The sequence below is a fragment of the Mastigoproctus giganteus genome, chromosome 10, assembly GCF_048544385.1.
Source record: "Mastigoproctus giganteus isolate SK-2022 chromosome 10, ASM4854438v1, whole genome shotgun sequence".
Taxonomy (NCBI): Eukaryota; Metazoa; Arthropoda; class Arachnida; order Uropygi; family Thelyphonidae; genus Mastigoproctus; species Mastigoproctus giganteus.
In genome coordinates this window covers 212,407,792-212,431,484 of record NC_143584.1, presented here as the reverse complement: position 1 = coordinate 212,431,484, position 23,693 = coordinate 212,407,792, and the positions used below count along the sequence as shown (strand labels likewise).

At 36.5% G+C, this 23,693-nt stretch overlaps 1 protein-coding gene across 1 annotated transcript in view; it reads right to left on the bottom strand.

Moving 5' to 3' along the window:
• Window positions 1-5,180: 5,180 nt before the first annotated feature.
• The window catches only part of LOC150079858 (liprin-alpha-1-like), a 320,789-nt gene continuing 302,276 nt past the window's right edge, over window positions 5,181-23,693 (bottom strand). The window contains exons 21-24 of the mRNA XM_090383256.1: window positions 21,582-21,757; window positions 7,228-7,325; window positions 5,383-5,558; window positions 5,181-5,195 (exon numbers count right to left, since the gene is read on the bottom strand). Of these exons, the coding sequence (XP_090239382.1) occupies window positions 5,181-5,195; window positions 5,383-5,558; window positions 7,228-7,325; window positions 21,582-21,757 (465 nt within the window). The remainder of the gene's footprint in view (window positions 5,196-5,382; window positions 5,559-7,227; window positions 7,326-21,581; window positions 21,758-23,693) is intronic.

Below are 23,693 nucleotides of genomic sequence, written 5' to 3'. Positions count from 1 at the left end.
TAAACTAAAAGCCAAATTGAAATAAAAATATCCATATTCAATTAATTAAATAGACTTAAAGAGCAAAATAATCTCACTGCTAAGGCAAAACTGGTAAGGAGATAACAGAAACGGGTAATTATGAGACATTCCTTTAAAACTGGCTATCGATCCGCTCAAAGCCCCCGATGAAGTAGCGGGTAGATGACCAGGTGAGGGAATGTTAGTTAGTTAGTATTGTATGATGATTAATTAATGTTAAAATAATTATAATTAAAACTAAATTCATTATATATTATATAATTTAATACCATTACAGACCCCCAGGAATAGGTTAGAATAAAAACGCTAACTAAATCTCCTGTTCATTATACACCTTAATACCCTACAGAAAATAGATACCAGAAAAATTTAAGTAATCTAAGCAATCAAAATAAAAAATATACATCAAGCACGTATAATAGTCCAATTGCCACAGGGCAATGGCATTAACGTAGCAAGCGATAAATTAAAAATAATCAATTAGACATTAACAATAATAATAATAACACGAAATATATATATATATATATATATATATATATATATATACACTGGTGTTCAAAGAAAGTGCATCATGGTGATGCACTTTCTTTGAACATCAGTCATCCAGACTGTATGGTCAAAGTGAAATTCCCTACCAGCCAAATGATATGGGGGTGCATTTCGTATCACCTGCAGTTTATGAAAGGTTCCGTAAAATTGTAATTGTCATCAAAATAACATAAGTATGTGGCAATATTTCTTAGAGATTACATCAGATAAGATTGACATTCATAGGTGATGACGTAATATTGCATCAGCTGTTACTTTCAGCTATATAAGCACACTCCACAAGAGTTTCAGTCATTCCTTGCTTGTGTCAGGATGGCGAGTTATGTGCAGTTGGCACCACGAAGAAAGAGTGCTATTGTTTCTTTACGTGAGGAAGGATGTTCTTCCTGTCATATTGCTTATAGAGTGTCTCGTAATCAGTCGACAGTGAGTAGATTTCTTTCCAAACTCAAGAATACTGGTTCTGCTGACAGGAAAAAAAGGAACCTGATGCAAATGAGTCTCTATGCCAAAACAGGACCGCGTTTTGAAGCACTTATGCCTTAAAAACTGTAAAGCTTCTTCGTCTGAGCTGAAAAGAGAATGGGAAGAACATAGAGGAGTGGTAGCAACTGCAGTAACAGTCAGAAGATGCCTCTTCAAAAATGGACTTGTAGCCCGTCGTTCTAAGAAGATGCCCCTCCTCACACAAAAAATGAAAAAGGCCCAATTATTTTGGTGTAAGGAGCATGTCAAATGGACCCCTGAGCAGTGGAAGTTAGTTATTTTGTTGGATGAGAAGAAATTCAACCTGCATGGCTCTGATGGGAGACAAATGACTTGCCTAGATGTGGTGAAGAATACCTTGTTTTTTTTTTTTTGTTTTGTTTTGGTTTTATTGGCGCATTAGCTACTAAGGCTATAATGCGCCAAGACCAGGTGAAGAATACCATCCAGACTGTATGGTCTAAGTGAAATTCCCTACCAGCCAAATGATATGGGGGTGCATTTCGTATCACCTGCAGTTTATGAAAGGTTCTGTAAATGCCAATGGATACCTGGCTATATTGGAAGGCAAAATGCTGCCAATTATAAGAGACTGTTTCAACCTGCCAAGTAACTGCATCTTTCAGGACGACTCTGCTTCTTGTCATCGTGCAAAAAGTGTAAGTAGGCACTTCTGTAGTTACTTTAGCTTCATTTCTGCATTAGAGGTTCGACAGTAATGTGTTTACAATTTTTACAGGTGAAAAAATGGTTGGAAGAATAGTCCATTACAACTGTTAGCTGGTTAGGAAACAGCCCGGACCTGAATCCTATAGAGAACTGTTGGCATTGTGTGGAATCTGCAGTTGCCAGAAAGAAACCAATGACCCTTCATGGAAGCCATAATTCGTGTTTGGAACCATGAACTATCAGTTGATTATCTTCAGAAATTGATCTTGTTCATGCCTCGACGGTGTGTTGCTGTCATCAGGGCCAGAGATGGTTCAACTAAATATTAGTTTGCACCTGGTGAACTTTTCATTTTGTTTTCCATTTAAAATGATAAACTAAAGCAAACTGAAGGCTTCTGATAACATTTCAGCCATAATTGTCGTGTTTATCAAAACTGTTGCAAGTGCTCATTTTGGAATACTTTGAGAGCACCCGTCAAATATTACTTAGCTTTGCCTTAACTTAAATATCTTTTGTTTATATTTCTATTTGTGATTCTAGTCATTAATGTAACATATCATCGCGAAAAAGGGTTAGAAATGTGAAATTATTATTATTATTATTATTATTATTATTAGCCATATGGTACAAGGAAGCCTGAGGCTTATGCTGCACCAGCCAAAAAAAAAAAAAAAAAAAATCCCGAGTTTCCCCCTGTGTGTGTGTGTGTGTGAGAGAGAGAGAGAGAGAGAGAGAGAGAGAGAGAGAGAGAGAGAAAAGTAGAAAGGCATCACCAAGAAAGAGAAGAATGATGATATCCAGCTCAGGACCCTGGGTTTGCCAAGCCCATACTCACCAGATGTGAGCCCCTGGGGTTATTTCCAAGTGATGCACTTTTTTTTGAACACCAGTGTGTGTGTGTTGAAGAGAATAGCAAGTATATACATATATATGTGTGTGTGTGTGTGTGTGTGTGTGTGTGTGTGTGTGTGTGTGTGTGTGTGTGTGTGTGTGTGTGTGTTGAAGAGAATAGCAAGTAAGTGGAAACAAAAAGGCAGAAAAATGGGGAAGGAGTTTAGTACAGTCAAAGACAGCAAATGTTAAACCTGTGCAGAGCATGGACAATCAAGTGAGGGCAAAAAAAAATGAGTGGGTAGAGAGTTATAGAAGAGAGATAGAAAGTAATAAAAAATATGTATAAAAATAGATAAATAATTACAAAATTCATGTCTTCATTTCTGATGTAAATCACAAGTCAAAGGGTAAAAAGTATAAACATAAATAAAAATGAGAATAAAAATTTTGTTATCAAAATAAATGAAAATGAAAATAAATTTTTTTGTAAAAAAAAATAATTTTTTTTCACAAGGATTAAAAGGGGAGTTTTCAGGGGGATTTTGCTTGCAATTCTAGCTGTTGACATCTGAGAGGTCAGTTTTGTAATTATTTTATCAATTTTGCAATTATTTATCACTCTTTATAGATATTTTTGTTACTTTCTATCACTTCCTCTTTTTTTTTTCTTGCTTTATATATATATATTTATTATTTATTATTTTTTTTTTGAGAGACAGTAAATTAGCTGTGGAATCATGGCCAGTCTTTTCAGAATTATTTTGTGTATACTGAAAATAAATAAATTCTATATAGTATAATCCCTTTTTTCTCAATCTTAACTGCAATAAAGTTGCAAAACAGAGAGCAGAGAGACTTTGTAAGAGATGGGTCATTAATTAACCAGACTGAGTTCTTTTGAACGGATTCTAAAAGCTTGGGGCACCACCCCTAATGTCAGAAGAATATTCCATCGTAGGGCAGATTTGAAATTTGTACAGAGTGAGTAGTTTGCAGTTTAGTTTGAAGCCAAAAGAAAACTTTCACCTTAAAGTGAAGCACTTTCTAACAGAATGGCATTAGACAGCTTTCTCATTGATAGACTTTAGCATTTATCAACATTTAAAGAAGGTTGTACATAAAAAAATTAATAATTATTAACAGCACACATTTAACTCTAATATATATCTCCCCACATATTTATTAAAAAACAAAAAACTACTGGCTGAGAAATCAATGGAAAAAGGAAGCAGTTTTTAACTTCATAGAATTTCAGCAATTTTTTTCAAAAATGTCAAACCTGGAAAAATAACAGTAAATTTCAGTATATATAAAATTTAATTTATATTATTGTTAACTTACATAACCTTAAAAATGTTCAGTTTTTCATTTACACATTTTTGACATTAAATTACCTTAAATATCATTAAACATTGTTAATTAATAGCAATGGACTAAGCAATCAGTAGAACTCAAATTAAAAAATAATATTTCTGCTTGATGATGTTTAACTGTCTCATTTAAAGAGAGTCTAAAGTGTTCATGAAAGCAAGACATCAAATATGAATGGAGCTTGGAGAAAACTGTGGACTAATTGTATCCAGAGTTACTTTGGGTTGGAAGAGGCAGCACCCGACATACAAAGAAACATAATGGACAATGAAAAAACAGGCTAGCTTGGATAATGTTGGGGAGGCTGATGTGATTGATTTACTCAACTCACATGGTGAAGATCTGACTAATGAAGAACTCCTTGAACTTACAAACCAAACAATGCAAGACAAGGCTGAAGAAATGCTACTGCTGCAGTCCCAAAATTAATAACACCAAGGACATTTTAGATGATTTTATCCATTTAGAAGATGCAATGGTTATCTTTGCTGAGAAAAATGAAGACATGAAAAGCAGTGGCAGAGTTAACAGGGATATAAAAAAAAGCAAAGCACACAAATGTTACCAGCTATTGTACATAGAACAAGAAGAGTACAGGTATCAATAGATTCATTATTAAAAAATTCAAACATCTGCACCGACAACAAAAGAAACTTCACTATCTGTGATTAAATAAGATAAACAACAAAAATGTTTATTTTTTTTTTCTTCTACATTTTCCTTTTTTTCCCCCACAGCTATAGACCTGATTGGAACAGGTCCATGTGAAATAAAACAATTTATGAAGTTTCAGTCTTCTCTTATTTTAATGCTGTTATATGTTTGTTTGTTTGTTATTTGGTTTTTAGGAGCATTAGCAACTAAGGCCATATTGCTCCGGGGATATGCGGTGGTCATTCCCTGACCTTTCCGCATCCTCCGTATTTGGTGGTCACGGGCTCGAACCCCAGTCTAATCAAGAAGCGTGTGCTACGCACTGCCACTCCTGCCCACCTGGCTACGGAGGCACCATGCTGTTATATACCTAGACCATTGTTATTATGTTTTTTATACAAAGTAGGTAGTCTACTTCTTTCATTATTACCATATTGTTATAACAACCATTATATTTAAAATTTACTACGTAATCCTGTTTCAGTCAAGGTTAGCATCTATCATTATAATATAGGAATATATGGAAAACTCATCATTCATTTAAAGATATTTCACTTAACAACTTGTTTTTGAGGAATTTTACCCTGCTGTTAAATGAGGTATACCTGCACCAAGAACAAGAAAGAATATAAAACTAAATGACAGAGAACAATTCAGAAATAGTCAATTATGATTAATAATATTTAATGTTATGAAAAATATCACTTAGGTGATAGTTATAAAGGTAATACCATTATACAAATGCAAAAGCACTGTAACAGCTTTACAAACTACAAACTATTATTAAGTTACCTGAGTATTTTGAGTTGGAATCTGGAGTATCAGAGCCATTGCATTAAGATCAAAACTTTCATCTAAGGCAATTAGTGCCCCGTGCACACCAGTTTCTATTAAGTTATTAGAGTACTCTTTTAATCCAATGGAATCTGTCCACTTGATTACTCTGTCATTAGACCACACGACCACATCTAAAATAAGTGGCAATTATGTCATTAAAGAAAAGGTCACATTACTCATTTAGGGTAAAAAAACAACAAAAAAACAATAATATCAAAACAAATATATTTAAATATACAGATGCGTGCACACCTTTTGTACTAAATTTATCATTACACTGAGTTTATTTCATTGATTGCTGCTACAGCACATCTCAACATAGTGATAGTAACACAGGTTAACAAATGTTAATTATTTTAATCATATCTTATTATGTCCTGCTGAAATCACATGACTATTTGCTATTTTGGAAATTTTCATTATAGAAACAAATTTTACAAGCCTGATATAATGATAAAAGGGCAGCATTTTGTAACATGTAAAAATAAAATAAGCTACTTTATACTAAAAATACCAAGTGATCATGAAAATGGAAAGCAAAAAGCTGCAGTATACACAGTTTTTGTTATCTTTTATTTATTTATTTTTATTTTTACGTAAGACATTAAGTATTTGCCATATAGTGCAAGAAAGCTGCAGGCTTTTGCTGAACCAGCAAAAAAAAAAAAAAAAGTAGATAAGAAAATACAAACTAAGCCCTTCCCTCCTCACATAGGTTGACCTTTGAATTTTCTCAAACTGCCAAGCTGTCGAAAGGAAACTTCCTACAATCTAGTCTAAACCTCTTCCCATGTAATTAAATTTATTGCCCCTACATCTATAATTCTTTATAACAGTAAAAATTCCACTTTCATTCATTTTACTAACACGTCTCAGAGCCGTATAAACCTCAATCAGGTCTCCTCTAAGGTGCCTGGTTGCCAAGCTCTGTAGCTCACACAACTGAAGTATTACCTCATATGGTTGCCCTTTTGCCGATCTCATCATGTGAATTGCCTGACTTTGGACCCTTTCAATAAGAAAATGAATATATATAATTCATTATGCAAATTGAATAATGTTATTTAAAGGAGAACAAACTTTTATTCATTAATAAAACAAAAAAAAAAAAAAAAATTCTCATGGAGAAATTTTAAGACAAAAAATACAACTGGCTAAATATTTATTAAAATAAAATTATTTTGTTTTATCTTATGTATGGCTTCACCCTTTCTTTGCAAAAACCAACAACAGTCACCTATCATGGCTGAGTTTCACCTTCCTTGATAGCTTTGTTCCATTATACTTATGACTTGGTGGACATTTTTACTTTTTTCATCACTGTTGTATTTTTAAATGGGGAAAAATCCAGATAAGAAATGTAAAAAGTGAGTTGAACAATGCTGAGAATATTGTATTGAGGCTCAAAGACTGCACCTAAAAAAAGACATATAACTCCTAAAGAGGGTTTAATGAAGAGCAACCACATTGGTGTGAGCACGAATTGTTGTCCCTACAAGGGATGTCAGAAAGTGTAGACTGCAAAGGCTAAAGTAAAAGTCACTTAGAAAGTAATAGATTTCATAAAGTTTACCTTCTGGCAGCACATGTAGATTGTTGGAATAAATTATCTCCTGAGATGGCTGAGTGGAGTTTGGTAAAGTTCAAGAGAAACTAGATGGCTATTTTTCAATGATGAAAAAAGTAGGAGTGATTGGGAAAGTTTGTATTTTTGCAGATGCAGAAAAAGTCTGCTTCCTTGAATCATTTAACTATTCTAATACCAATAACAAATAATACTCTGTATTAGTAAACAAGTACCTTTATTTTCTGTTTCACCTTGTTGTCTTCTTTCTTCTAGTGACTGTCTGTCATAATTTAATCTTTTCAAACAGTTAATTCCATATTGTAAACTAGTCCTGTGAATAAAATATAAAATAACAATAAGATTATGAAAATATTAATTAAAAATTAAGTTTTTTTTTAATGCGCAATCTCTGGCTTCCTATAGCGCTGTACACAGAACAATGCACTATGAACAGTAGATACAACTATCATATTATTTGACACATATATTTATTCATCTTTCATTTGTTTCCTAAAAAGTGAAGAATAATGTGAATATTTTGGTCCATTTTTCAATAGACCCAATGGTATAAACTGGGGTTATGTTCCTGATGGCTCAATCAAAAGTTAAAATTACTTATAATTGTTTATGTACAGTACTCCTCTGAAATCACTAAACATTATGCATATCTTATTATGTTCAAAAGGAACATTAAACAAATTAGAAGAATTTCACAATATCTGGTAACACTGGCAAAATGTTCATTGTGTTCAGAATGTTTAATGCAACCTAATTTCACATCCGCTGCTACTGGAAATGAAATTAATTTCACTAATGTAATCTAGTTTCAATCTGATTTCACTTCCAAGACACTTTTATTAGAAAAATCAATTAAATGGACAAAATTAATGAAATTATGAATGTAACAAAATATAAGAGATGGAGAAACAGACCGAAGCTAGTTGCAACAAATAAAAATTGTAACAAAATGTATATCAAAAGACAATACAAATAAATAACAAGGAATACTTTTGTGAAAATAAAAATGAAAATTATAACAGGTGGGTCTATGTTAATTTTTAATAATGGAATGAATGAAATGATCAATAATAGGGTATATGATGGCAGAATTTCTTAAATGAAATCTGAATTTTCACACTGCTTACTTTTTTCCTTCCAACTCTGTCTTTTCTCCTCCTCCTCCTCCTCCTCCTCCTCCTCTGTTGCATTTCTTATCTGATTTCAGTAAGTTTGAGTAGCAATGTGCAATCAGAATAAGTATTATTTATTTATTTTTATGTTTCAATTTGATACTTATAAATTCTACAAAATATACTTGAAATGTGAGCCAGTTCATTTGAATAAAGTAAGCTTTATTGCAAGATAAGCAGAGGGAGATCTAGCACTAGGAGTTCAATGAAAGAGATAAGTGAAGTGGCATATGTAGACAGACAGACAGATATGCTGTTGACCCATTCTCACTCTTAGGCAAATTAAAAGCCTAATACACAGTAGGGCTACCTTTTGCCTTTATAACAGCCTCAATCCTCACAGGCAAACTTTCTACCAACTTCCAGTAACTTTCAGCTAGAATTTTGCTTCCATTCTTCCTGAAAAATGAATTAATCTTAACATCTAATATAAACTGAGGCAAAATTATGTACAGTACATAATTTTGCCTCAGTTAGCCCTGCTCATGTTTAATGCAACAATGCCTAAAATGTACTGTATGGTCCAACAACCAGAAAAACATCCAGCCAGTGGCAGTCCTATAGCAGGAGAACAGTCTACTGATGTGAAAGGCTGTGAAGTCAAACACATACAACATAATCAGTCAAATGACAGCAGTACAATAGTGGTGTGCAAAGGAGATATATTAGAATGCATAATGCATCAAACCCTATCACAGATGGGGTATAGCAGTGGATGATCTCATCAGGTGGTTGATCTCATCTCTTGTTAATTAAAAATTAACAAGATTGGGAGGTACCCATGGACTGGAGATGTGCAAATGTGACCCCAATTCACAAGGGAGGATCAAAGGCTGACACAAGTAATTATAGACCTGTGAGTTTAACTTCTGTTCCCGGAAAATTAATGGAGGCACTGGTTAAAGAAGCACTGCAGGATCATCTAGACAAGACTTCAGTTATAGCTCGGACACAGCATGGTTTTGTTAAGGGGAAGTCTTGCCTGACCAATTTCATTGGATACTATGATGCAGTCACAAAAGAATTGGATGCAGGGAATAACTTTGATATTATTTACTTGGATCTTAGAAAGGCTTTTGATACTGTTGCACATGGAAGACTGCTGCACAAATTGGAGCAGTGTGACATTAGAGGCAAATTGCTGCTAATGATAAAGGGGTGGTTGAGGGGGAGAAGACAGAGAGTGGTAATCAATGGACACTGCTCATCGTGGACTAATGTTATTAGTGGAGTCCCTCAGGATTCAGTATTGGGTCCTTTATTGTTTTCTGTATTTATAAATGATATTGATGATGGCATATCAAGCTTAATGTCCACGTTTGCAGACGATACGAAGGTTGGCAGGGTTGTAAAGGACACTACTGACACTATGCTGCTGCAACAGGATCTGGAGAGGTTGAGCAGATGGGCTGAGAGGTGGCAAATGAAGTTTAACATTGACAAATGTAAAGTACTACATATGGGAAACAGCAACCCCAGAGCAACGTATCAACTCTGTGGTACTACACTGACAGTGGTAGAGAATGAAAGGGACATGGGGGTGGTTGTGCAGGCAGATATGAAGTTCTCTGAGCAGTGCAGACGGACTGCAAGAGTAGCTCATGGTGTATTGTCAATGATATATAGGAATTTTTCTAGCAGGGATAAGGAGGTGATTATTCCCTTGTATAAGGCAATGGTCAGGCCACTCCTAGAGTACTGTATACAGGCCTGGAGGCCTCATTTCAAGAAGGATGTAGAGCTGCTGGAGCGAGTACAGAGAAGGGCAACAAGATTAGTGAATGGAACAAAGGGGTGCTCTTACGAAGAAAGGCTTAAGTTTTGCGAATTACAGTGTCTGGAGACTAGGCACCAGCGAGGTGATCTGATAGAGGTGTAAAAAGCCTTGAATGGTTTGAGCATGCTCAATGCTGATGGGATTCTTCCTCTTGCTCAAAATAATCACCTGAGAGGGCATAAATTCAAATTGAGGAAAGACAGATGTAGGATAGATGTGCGGAAATTTGCCTTTAGCCAGCGAGTGGTTGGTAGGTGGAACAGACTTCCATCCCTTGTTGTGGAAGTTGATAGCCTAAATAAGTTTAAGGCTCAGCTGGACAGGTATTTCGAACGAACAGAGGGGTGAAGTGGAAGTGGTTATTTTTTATTTATTTATTTTACTTTATTTTTTTTTTTTTGGCTGATGCTGCATAAGCTTGCTTTCTTGCATCAAATGCCTCTACTAATGCTAATGCTAAAAACAATTAGCTAGGGGTATAATGGGAACAGGAAAACAGGCACTAGATACTTAAGGGGTGGAAAAAAGGTTGCCTGATGTGGCAGCCATCATACTGAAATAGGTTACCTGGATCTAAGAATTATATACCTAGAAAATATGATTCTGTGTATGCAATTGTTCTTCAATCTGAATAAGTTGTAGTATTGTTCTGCAGAAATAACATGACTATTTGCTATTTTGGTGATTTTCATTATAGAAACAAATTTTACAAGCCTGATATAATGATAAAAGGGCAGCATTATTTCCTTAAAAATATACAGTAAAATATCCACCCAACGTTTTTAGAATATGGATACATAATGATTTGTTGTCAGCCTAGAAAATTGAGAAATTAAGAGACATTAACACTCCGTCGGGCGCAACTGATCTATTAGGCACACCTCGAATTCTTTAGTTTGCCATGCCCCCTCAATACGTCATGTCCCCTTCTCCAGCCTGGTAGCTTTCTCACTTCGAGTGTTACTCACAGTGGCAAGGTCAGTTAGTGATTCTCTTTCTTCGTTTACGGCAGACAAGTGAAAAGATCTAATAGGCTCATTGCGCCTGATTACGTTGCAGTTTGACAAGTAAGTTTTCTCATTCATTTGGAATACTGTATCACATATTTACATCAGTAATTTCATTTTATGAAATATCTCATGATTATCGATACATAGGAGTGTGTTTTTTGGCTGTGTTCTCTCAAGCACATTGCGCCCGATCATGTGATTTGTTGCGAAATGTTTCAATATTTTTGCCAGAAATTATTTACAGACATACACACAATAAACATTCATGATTTTTTGTTTGTTCCAGACATAAAAATGTCGAAGAAAATGTACAATCTAAATAAACCCGAAGACCTTGCAGAAATTTACCGTTTATTGGAGGCGTCTGATGAAGACGATGACGAATTCAGGGATGAAAATTTTGAAAACGAAAGCGACATTGATTCAGAAGATAATGTTGAGGAGCGTGAAGAGGGATCGGAAACTGAACAAGAGGGTAGCAGTGAAGATGAAGACGAAATTGAAGAAAATCGCGACTTTTATATGGGAAAAGATAAAGTCACAAAGTGGTATAAGACTCATCGACAAAGCAAAGTTCGTAGGAGACCTCAAAACATCAAGACTCGCTTACCTGGGGTTATTGGAGCAGCAAAAACTCCTGTGGAATGTTGGAACTGCTTATTTACAGAGGACATTCTAAATGATATCGTAAAGTATACTAATCAGTACATAGATAATATCAAAGAAGCATTTTCCAGAGAACGGGATGCAAAACATACAGATTTAGTTGAAATACGAGCATTTATTGGTTTACTCTACTTGGCTGGTGTTTATAAAGCAAATAGACTATCCCTCGAGGAATTATGGGGAACAGATGGCGACGGCATTGCCAAGTTCAGTCTTGTCATGAGTATCAAGAGATTCAAATGTCTCATACGGTGTCTTCGATTTGATGATCGAGAAACAAGATCCGCTAGAAAGGAACTGGATCGGCTCGCACCAATACATGATATATTCACAAAATTTGTGACTAATTGTAAAGTTAGCTACTGTATTGGTGAAAACGTCACGATAGATGAAATGCTCCCAGCATTTCGTGGCAATTGTCCTTTCCGGCAATACATCCCTTCAAAGCCAAGTAAATATGGGATTAAAATTTTCTCCCTAGTAGATGCGAAAATGTTCTATTTGCTCAACATGGAAATATAAGCGGGAAAGCAGAACGAAGGACCCTTTTGTGTAAGCAACAAGGCACCAGATGTTGTGAAAAGGTTGGCGGAACCTTTGTTTGGCTCGGGAAGAAACATAACGGCCGACAACTGGTTCACACAAGTGAGTCTTCTAAATGAATTGAAACTAAAGAAACTCTCCTACGTTGGAACCATCAGGAAAAACAGGAAAGAGCTACCAAATGATTTCATAGCCACCAAAGCCAGAACACAACACTCTAGTATTTTTGGTTTCAGTAGTGATGGTGATACATTGGTATCCTATGTCCCAAGAAAGAACAAAAATGTCCTCCTTGTATCATCATTGCATGAAGACGACTCAATTGATGTTTCTACTGGCGAAAAACAAAAACCAGAAGTAATCACTTTCTATAATTCAACTAAGTTGGGAGTAGATATTGTAGACAAAATGTGTGGTGCATATAATGTGTCTCGAAACACAAAACGGTGGCCCATGGTAATTTTTTTCACAATGCTAAATATTGCTTCAATCAATTCCCAGATCATATATGTTGGCAATGGTTTTGCAGATCTGAGAAGGAGACTGTTCAAAAAACAACTCTCTAACGAACTTGTGCTTGGTCAACTTGCTCGACGAAGTCTCAAGTCAATTGGGATGCCGTCAAACCTTCAACAAAAATTGAAGAGATTCGCTCCGACTCAAGAACAACTGAATGAAACAGAACAACAATTACCTCCGAAAAGACGCAGATGTGAAACTTGCACCTCAGAAACTAATCACAGGAGATTAAGTCAATATGAATGCAAAAAGTGCCATACTGCTACCTGCCTCTCACATGCTGTTTTCATGTGTCCTCAATGCTATAAAAGAGAGGTAGAAGGACATATCGATGATGAATCAGATTAATGACCAATTTTCCAGTTCCTTATATTCTTGTTCTAATTCAATGCAATTTTCATTATTATAGCTCATGGAAAAATGTATATTCATTTTCTCAAATAAACTTATGTTATTTTCGAAAATCATGACAAACTGTTTTATTTCTCTTCTTTGGTGTTTGTAGTTGACAATTTTTTCGTAAGAAAATGTGAACATGCGTAGAAAAGATCAGTAGATCAAAGTGTGCTTCCCAGGCTCAATGCTCCCGATCGTGTTCTACAACATATTGCGCCCGACGGAGTGTTAAAAGAATTAATACGAGAAAAAGGAGAAAATGATTCTGAGGGCAAGACAGAAGAGGTAAACAGGAAGTAGAAGAGTATAGATACTTAGCATTAGCAAAGGCACATGATGCAAGAAAGCAAGCTTATATAGCATCAGCCAAAAAAAAAAAAAAAAAAAAAAACCCTTATTTCACCCATCCACTTGCTCCAAACGTTTGTCAAGTTCTGCTTTGAATCTATTTAAGCTATCAATTTCTACAATGACAGATGGAAGTTTGTTCCAGCAATCAACCACCCACTGGTTAAAGGCAAACTTCCGCACATCTATTCTACAACCGTCTTTCTTCAATTTGAATTTATGCCCTCTCAGGCGATTATTCTGAGCAAGCGAAAGAATCCCATCAGCATTGAGCATGCTCAAACCATTCAAGGCTTTATACACCTCAATCAGATCACCTCGCAGGTGCCTAGTCTCCAGACACTGTAAATTGCAAAACTTAAGCCGTTCTTTGTAAGAGCAACCCTTTGTTCCATTCACTAATCTTCTTGCCCTTCTCTGTACTCATTTAAACAGCTCTACATCTTTCTTAAAATGAGGCCTCCAGACCTGTATACAGTACTCAATGTGTGTTCTGACCACTGTCTCCTTATCCCTGCTAGAAAAATTCCTGTATAACATTGACAAGACACCATGAGCTACTCTTGCAGACCATCTGCACTGCTCAGAACTTCATACCTGCATGCACAATTACCTCCAGGTCCTTTTCATTCTCTACCACTGTCAGTGTGGTACCACAGAGTTGATACATTACTCTGGGATTACTGCTTCCCATATGTAGTACTTTACATTTGTCAATGTTAAACCATTTGCCACCTCTCACCCCATCTGCTCAACTTTTCTAGATCCTGCTGCAGCAGTGTACTGTCATTAGTGTTATTAACAACCCTGCCAACCTTCGTATCGTCTGCAAACCTGGACATTAAGCCTGATATACCATCATCAATATCATTTATAAATACAGAAAACAATGGACCCAACACTGAACCCTGAGGGACTCCACTAATAACATTAGTCCACGAAGAGCAGTGTCCATTGATTACCACTCTCTATCTTCTCCCACTCAACCATCCCTTTATCCATAGCAGCAATTTGCCTCCAATGCCACACTGCTCCAATTTGTGCAGCAGTCTTCCATGTGCAACAGTATCAAAGGCTTTTCTATGATCCAAATATATGATATCAAAGTTATTCTTTGCATCCAGTTCCTTTCTGACTACATCATAGTATCCAATGAAATTAGTCAGACAAGACTTCCCCTTAACAATCTCATGCTGTGTCCGAGTTATAACTGAAGTCTTGTCTAGATGATCCTGCAATGCTTCTTTAACCAGTGCCTCCATTAATTTCCGTGGAACAGAAGTTAAACTAACAGGTCTGTAATTACCTGTCTCCCTTTGATCCTCCTTTATGGATTGGGGTCACATTTGCACATCTCCAGTCCATGGGTACCTCCCCAGAATGCAGGGAAGCTCTCATAATTATGGCCAAGGGCTTGCCTACTTCCTTTGCCGCCTCCTTTAATATAACTGGATAGATTCCATCCACGCCAGGTGCCTTTCTTGTGTTTATCTTCAACAATTTCTCTTCCACTTTACTCTCAGTTATTACAAGATTATCTAGCTTACTGCCAGAGTTGAATACACCTCTGGCATTCCCTTCCCTGAATAACTCCTCATGTGTGAATGTTGATGCAAAATATTCCTTTAGTTTGTTAGCTACCTGAGCAGGATCATCAACAGTTGAACCATCAATATCAAGTGGACCAATCTGATTAATCCCCATCCTTCTAGAGTTTACATAAGTAAAGAACTCTTTGCTGTTTTTCTTTGCATCCCTTGCCAAAGATTTCTCGTAATCTGCCTTCGCCTGCCTAACCTCCTTTGTAACTTGGTTACAGACCAGCTTATATATATCATGGGTTTCTGTGTCACATGTTAATTTATATGTATCCCATGCATTTTTCTTCTCTGTCACATGTCTAATTAGTTCATCTGACATCCATTTAGGCCTAAATTTTGAACAATATTTCTTTTTTGGTATGAAAAGTCCAGTAGCTTCCAAGATTAATTCTTTAAATAATTCCCATTTTGAATTTGCTATTGGTAACATCATCAATTGGTTCCACCATATAGAATTTAAATACCGTCTCAGACCACTGTAGTCACCTTTATAAAAGCAAAACCCTTCCCTTTACTCTTGATGGTAGTTACCTCTTTGAGTAAATCCCACTTCAGCACACTGTGATCACTGCCACCTAGTGGTTCCTTTATCTGCAGATTCTTGATGCATGAAGAATCACTACTGATAATCAAATCAAGAGTATTACTCCCTCTAATTGCCTCTCGAACATGCTGCTGTAGAAAACAATCATCCAATAAATCCACAAAAGCCTTACTAGTGTGTGAGTGACCAACTCACAAATTCCAGTCAATATCCGGGAAATTAAAATCCCCCATTATAAGACACTCTAATTTACTGGCCCACTCTATTTCTCTGCACAATTGCTCATTATACTCATCAGATTCATTAGGCCTATAATACACACCTAGTCTCATTTTTCCTTTCCCAGTGCTTATGTCATACCAAACAGACTCAACATTGCATTGTCCAACAACATCAATTGGATGCACTTCCTTAGATTTTGTGTGTTTCTTAACAACATAACCCCTCCTCATTTCTTGTCCTGTCTATGCTTTCTGTACACATTGTACTCCCCAAATTCCAGTTCTGCACTGCTTATGTTTCTGTGACACCATGTCTGTGATATCCCAACAATATCTGCATATGATGTCTTGACTAGCACTTCAAGCTCATTGAATTTATTAACTATACACCTAGCATTGGTGTACATGCAAGTATACATGCACCTGTTTCTACTCTTAGTTACCCTAACTGAGCCCATGTATTTATTTGTTCCACTATGACTCCCCGCAGTCCTGGAAATTTCCATTGCCTTGCTTTCCAGGCTGCTGCTCAATTGCATTTCAATAGAAGTAGTGCAAGAATCACTTTTACCTTTGCCAGTGGCCACTGTTAATCTGTTAGTCCATGTATCCCCCCAAGCTAGCAGTTTTCCGACCCACCTAACTCTGCTTCGATAGCATCAGCAAATATTCTTGCACCCTTTCTATTTAAGTGTATCCCATCCCTGTAGAAGCAGTCTCTCCTGGTAACAAGCACAGACCAGGCTGAGAAAAATTCTACCCCTTGAGCCTTGCACAATCCTTCCAGGGCCGAATTGATCGACAAGGTTCTCATCATACACTCCCTCCTATCGTGTCTGGGCAGAATTGCAGACACTTTCAAATTCAACCCTAACTCATGGCTTTTTTTCAGCATTGTCTTGTACTTGTTAAGTAATTCTGCTGGTCGCCTACTCTTAATATCATAAGTGCCAACGTGTACAACAATATCACCCTTTGTGCCCTTAAAGGATGATATCTGCCATACAACGTCATCAACCTTTGCCCCTGGAAGACATACCCTGGTCCTGTTCTATCTCCTTTTTGCACAATATGTTCTCCATTTCCCTGACAATAGAGTCACCTACAACAACTAGTTCCTTTGGGACCAGCACATTCTGCCTTGGGGGTTGCCTCTGTGTTGCGTGATGTTCAAGTGCAAGCTCTGGCATTGATGTGGGCAGCTGAGAGCTTGATGGGCCCCTCAATTTAAATCCTTCGAGGGCATCCACTCTGTCCTTCAAGCTCTCATATAAGCCTATAACAATGCCGAGCTGGCGCCTGATTTCCTCGCACTCCTTACATCGCGCGCACACACAAAGACATTCCCCTTGGCAATATCATGTCCCATTCCTGATTGTTCCACAAACATCAAACAAGCAGTGCATTTCAATAGACTGCGATTCAGAGGACAACCGCCCCGCTCAGTTCTCCCGAGCCACAGCACTTCCACTAGTTTGAGCCTTTTGCTTTGCTGCTCTGGTCTGAGTCATGATTTCTATTCAAGTTCAATAAAATTCCAATACAAAATATAACTCTAAACCTATATCCCAATGCAGTTATAAAACTATATATAAGTATTTCGGTATCGAATATTATCTCCAAGTTGGATTATATGACTTTCTTATCCCCTGTCAACTTATATGTATTAATTTATGATGTTACGTCTGTAATAACTAGGTCGCTATATTTATTTAGTTAAAAAAGTACAATTCAATTGACAATGAAATTTAATAAGATTAATAAATTTTACTGATTAATTGATACTACTATACTCACTATCTAGTTTTCCATTAAACCTTACGCTATCTAGTTTTCTGTTAAACCTTACGCTATCTAGTTTTCTGTTAAACCTTACGCTATCTAGTTTTCTGTTAAACCTTATGCTAGCACATGCTGTATTGTATAACAATAGCGGCAAGTTACAAATGGTTAATCTACGGACACGAGGTATTATTTACTTTCCAAATCGTGCTATCTAAATTCAAATAAACCACAGAACTTGACTAGGTCTATAAGCTACTTATAGAAAATAATTTAATCTAACAATTAAGTCAATAAAGTGGCTAAGTATAATTAAAAACTTTCGTTTGCAAGAGCTGCAAAACCTGTCCATACGTGGATTTGATACCCTTACCAATACTAAGTAAAGTAATAACCTACAAAATCTCTATCTAAATTCAATTTAAACTAAAATATTGTTACTAGGAATATAAAGCAACTCTAAAAAATAAATTAATATGCCAATTTAAGTCAATAAAAAAGCAAAAACTTCTCTATTTGCTGGAGCCGTAAAAACTTGCATCATAGAGGAAAGATTTGTGGAGGGTGGGGAATGAGAGAACAATGCTAGCTGAGTGAAATGGAGAAGTGTGGCAGGAGTGTTATGTTATAAGGTGTGATGAAAATAATTCCAAACTATAGAAGGCAACAATCAGACTGCAATTAAGGAAAAAAATAAGAATGCTTGGGAAGATATAAATATCAAATATGGAAAGCTGCAAAAGTTTAAGATACAATGAAGGAGGAACAACAAAATGAACATAGATGATGCTTGGAAGGGAAGGGGAGGTGGCACTTTCTTGTTTGCACCCAGGTGATTAAAAGACCTGTATTCAGGAATGCTATGGATATAGAAGTTGAAGGGAAGAGATTAAGAGGTCCCCATGTAGAGTAATGGTTCCCAACCTGTGGTCCACAGATTACTGGCACTATTTTTCAAATTTTTCTTTTAATTTTCATTATCTGATGAAATTTGGAAGTAAAAATTGGGAAAATGAGTTGATTATATTATATTATATTATATTATATAACAGCAGTTTGAAGGACAGACTGAATCTTTAAAAAACATGGGGTCTGTGAGGAAGCTATCATAATAAAATAGGTTTTTTTTAGTGAAAAAGTTGGGAATCACTGTTGTAGAGTAATGGTGGGAATGAAGAGTACTGAGAGGTATCTGAAAAGAGATAATAATAGCTAAGATACTTGGATTTGAGTTAGTCAGAAAACGTGCACATGACAGAAAAAAGTTGGGAGTTTTGGTAAGGGCACCAGACTCCAGGGTAATATGAGAGTCAACTGCAAGAAATAAAATACCTTATTCAAAAGTGCTGCAATACAGTGGTGTTTGAAAAGTTCACGTCCTGAGTATGAAGTATGAAGGATTTATTTGAGGAGTTTGGTAATGTTACTTTTCAACACTGTTCCCTTTGCAGTCAAATATACACTGAGTAGACAAAAATAATGGGATACCTACCTAATAATGGGTAGGCCCACCTTTCGCCCAGGTAAGGGCAGTCACACGGCAAGGCATTGAGACCACTAGTTCACGAAATCATTTCACAAGTATTTCCATCCATGCTTGCTGCACTACTGGTCATTCTTGGGTGGAGTATCCAAAACTTGAAATGACCTTGCCACAGCATCCCAAAGATGCTCCTCAGGGTTTGTGTCCGGTCAATGGGAAGGCCATTCCATGGTAGTAAAATCTGCGGAATGCTCTTCGAACCATGTTCTAGTCACTGTGGCTCTGTGGGGAGGTGCACTGTCCTGCTGGTAGAGTCCATTGCCCTGTGGGTGCATGATGACCATGGTCTGCAAGTATGGACAAGTAATCTTGTCCATACTTGTTCATCTCTGAATGGGACAAGTATGGACCATTCAGAGATGAGTCTAGATGTACCAGAAGTCCCAACATGTGCCAGTTGAACATGCCCCAGACCATTACTGACCGTCCACCTGTCACAACAGTTCCTTGTTGACATGACAGGTGCATAGCTTTGTGCGGTTTCCACCAGATACACACCCTCACATTCACTCGAAATAACTGGAAATGGGACTCATCGGACCAGGAGACCCATCTCCAATCATCCAGTCCTGACATTCTTTCACCCAGTTCAGGTGTAGAGTCCTGTGTCGTGGTGTTAGCAATGAGACTCTGGTGGGTTGGCGGCTCCCATAACCTACTGCGACTAATGATCGCCTGATGGTCTTGGTGGAGACGCTTCTCCACCCACAGCGCTATCCAAAATGAGATTTTATTCCAGAAATATTGTATTCCCAATACATTCTTGATGCTGTCGAATGGGGATGGTGCAATTTCTGTACCACCTCCGTGATAGTGACCCATGCATGGGGGCACCCACTATCATCCCTCTTTCAAAGCTGGTTAACTCACGATGTTTATCCATACTGACATCGAATTACCATGAATGCAGTGATACGGTGTACCTATATACCTGCCAAGCGGTGGGTTCATCCACTAGTGAGAGGGGTGATAGCATCACATTGCCCAGGAACCAAGTATCCCATGAATTCTGTCCTTTTAGTGTACTTTTGCCACCAATGCTGCAATGTGATTCCAGATATGAAGAAAGTTGTTTTGGGCCTCCAAGAATCATCCACTGCAGAAATGATGTCACCGTCAGTGACAAAATGGATGCCAGCCAGGTATTTTTTCAAATCAGGAAATAGGTGAAAGTCCAATGGTGCTAGATCTGTTGAATATAGAGGATTGTCCAAGGTTTCAAACCTGCACTCATACAGTGCAGCCAGGGCAATGACCGAGTTGTGAGCAAGCACATTGTCCTTGTGTAACAAGACTCCTTTGCTGTTTTCCTTTGTCTTCAATGTTTTCATGAAAATGCCTCACAAGGTCTGTGTAACATGCCCCTGTGACTATCTGGCCTTTCTGATGATAATCCGCTAGCAGCACTCCATCCCAGAATCCCAAAAAATCAACAACTTCACATTGCCAGCAGAAGAAAGTAGCTAGCTGTGTTTTCATTGTTTGAACTGCTTCTTTGCATCTGGCTGAAAGTAACGGACTCATGTCTCATCCATGGTCATAAACCTTGCAAGGAACTTGCTGGATCTGCTTGAAACCCATATACAGCCATATCTTGACTTGACAACTCGTATACATTTCTGATTTGCTATCAACAACTATGGGATCCACTGTGCTAACATCTTTTTCATAGTGAGAACCTCTGTTATTATATGGTAAAAGGCCACATGTTCGGATGAAATGCCCAAGATGCTGGCAATGTACCGAACTGTCACTTATCAATCACTCATCCTCAGATCATGTACACTGTCAACAACTTCTGGAGTGATGGACATTGCAGGTCTTCCACAGGTGGGTCACCTTCCAAGTTCTCTCTCCCTCATTTAAAGTCTGCTGCCCACTTCTTAACCATGGAATAGGAAGAGGCATCCTTCTCTAGTGTTGTAATCATATCCTCATGAATTGCCTTTGGTGTTAGTTCCTTTTTTTCCAAATATTGCATGGCTGCACAGTGACTGATTTTGTCCGTCTTTCCTCATTCACACAACTTTGTTGACTCCAACATCTGTAATTTAAAAAAAAAAGCCATTAATGAAACTGCACAAAACTTGGTGAGTTACTATTTGAAGTGTTATACATTAAGTACAAAAATTTTTAACACTTCACCATTACCCTTTGATACTCAGGATACAAACTTTTCAAACTCCCGTGTATGTATATAATTTTTTTTTATTTAGATATTTAATGAAATTAATAAAACCAGGTCTAATTATATTAGGCTCTGAATTAGGAAATGACTTATGATTAGTGAGAAAATATAAAATTTTATTGCCATGATGCTACCTACATGTGATGTAGAATGTATCCAATTTCTCCCATAAATACTAAAAAAATTACCTCCTATGGTACTGCATTGCTACCTCAGAGTACAAACTAAAAATTTTATTTATTTTTATTTAATTAATTACCTGTGAAAGCTGTCCACCATTTTTAAGTGTACCCGTAAGTCCTTCTTGGTTAGATGATCGAGCATTCGTGCATCTACTAAGCATTCCATGAATGTAGAGCGGTACTGCGGTAGCCCTAAGCTAGGAAGCCACTCATTGCCTATCCACTCGTGGTTCATCTCTCCAAATGCAAGGCTCTTTAATTCAATAAGAATGCATATATGTTTCATGTATCCTTTATTAAAATTTTCTCAATTATAACTTCAGAAATAATTCTGAGATAGGTGAAAATTATTTAACACACAAAGAAGAAAACACTTTAATAACTCCTGAATTTTGAGAGTACAAATGTGGGATAAATTGAAACATTACAAACATAATGAAATAACACTATGCTCTACTTTGAGAACTAAAAATTAAAGTTTATTGAACCCTAAATGGAGAGATTATTCCATACCCAGTATAATATACTCAGCTGATGATATATCAGATCCAGTTTTGATATGTTACCAAGTTTGAAAGTTGTGAAAAGCATCCATTGATTTCTCATTTGTCTGTAAGACTAATGCTAATTTATTCATTAGTTTGCAATGAACTATTAATTAACAAATTGTTATTAGTTGTTGTTAGCCAGCAAATTAGTCCAGTATATTGGATGTAATAGGTATGAAATAACTGATCCTTACAGATTTCAGTAAACTGTTTAATTCGTAGTTCTGAATGCATAGCATAGTGTTATCTCATTATTTTGATTGCTTTGAAAAACAGATGAGGCTATACAGTATTTTCAATATTTTTCTGCTGCATTATTTTCACTTATATAATTGCTACAACTATTATATAATTACTATATCTAAAAGGTTAAACTTTGAAGTATTATATATAATATACATGTATAAACTATATTATTCAAAGGTGTTTATAAACTTACTTAAAATATTCGCATCTCTAATTTTATTAAAGGCAGGAATATAAAATTGTAACATGTGATGGAGTATATTTTCAAGTTCACAAATGCTTTATATGTGATTCTTTTGTATGTGGCATATACCAAAATGATAGTTGAATTCTGTCTAAATCCTTCTTAAATCTAGGTTTCTGTTTTAAGGTTAACACCATAAATTTACAATTTTCACCAAATTTTAGATCTTTTTTGGATGCCATAAGGGGTGGAGGAGTTACGGATAGAATGATATAAATATACTTGCTGAAATAATCAATACTTTAATAATTTTGATACAATAATTTTGATATCATATACTTGGGTTTTAGGAAAGCTTTTGATACTGTGGCACATGGAAGACTACTGTACAAATTGGGGAAGCATGGCATTAAGGGAAAAATGCTGTTATGGATAAAGATGGTTGAGTGGGAGAAGACAGAGAGTGGTAATCAATCGACACTGCTCTTCATGGACTAATGTTATTAGTGGAGTCACCGAGGGTTCAGTGTTGGGTCCACTGTTGTTTTCTGTATTTATTAATGATGCTGATTAAGGTATATCAGGCTTATTGTCTAAGTTTGCAGGTGATACAAAGGTTGGCAGGGTTGTTAATGACAGTAGGCTACTGCAAGAGGATCTAGAAATCTATAAATTCAAGGCAGAGCTAGACAGACATTTGGAGCAAATGGATGGCTGAAATGGGAAGTTTTTTTTTTTTTTTTTTGGGCGATGCTGTATAAGCTTGCTTTCTTGCATCATATGCCTCTGCTAATGTTAATATCCAAAAATTTCATTACTTCATACAGCATGTCCTCACCATCATTTCTTACTACTGAATATATCATGAATTGTCAAACTAATTTACGAAAAGATCTAAACCTCCCAAACAATTCTTCATTCGTTTCAAAAATATATGTGGTCTAAGTTCTAATCTCAATGATGTCCATTTCCTCCACTTACAGTCTGCCAAACCCCATGTACTTTTTCTGAAAGAATCCCAATTATAACAACTGATAATTATCAGTTTATTCAACCACTGCTCATCTCAGTTGTCCAAATTATTCACTGTATGATTCCTTTCACTTAAAAGGTGGTATGCATGTGTGCGCTCTGATATTTCCTGTCAGTGACTAAGTAACTGGAATTTCCTCTTTTTAATCTTCTCTGGATTAAAATCTCTCTACCACATT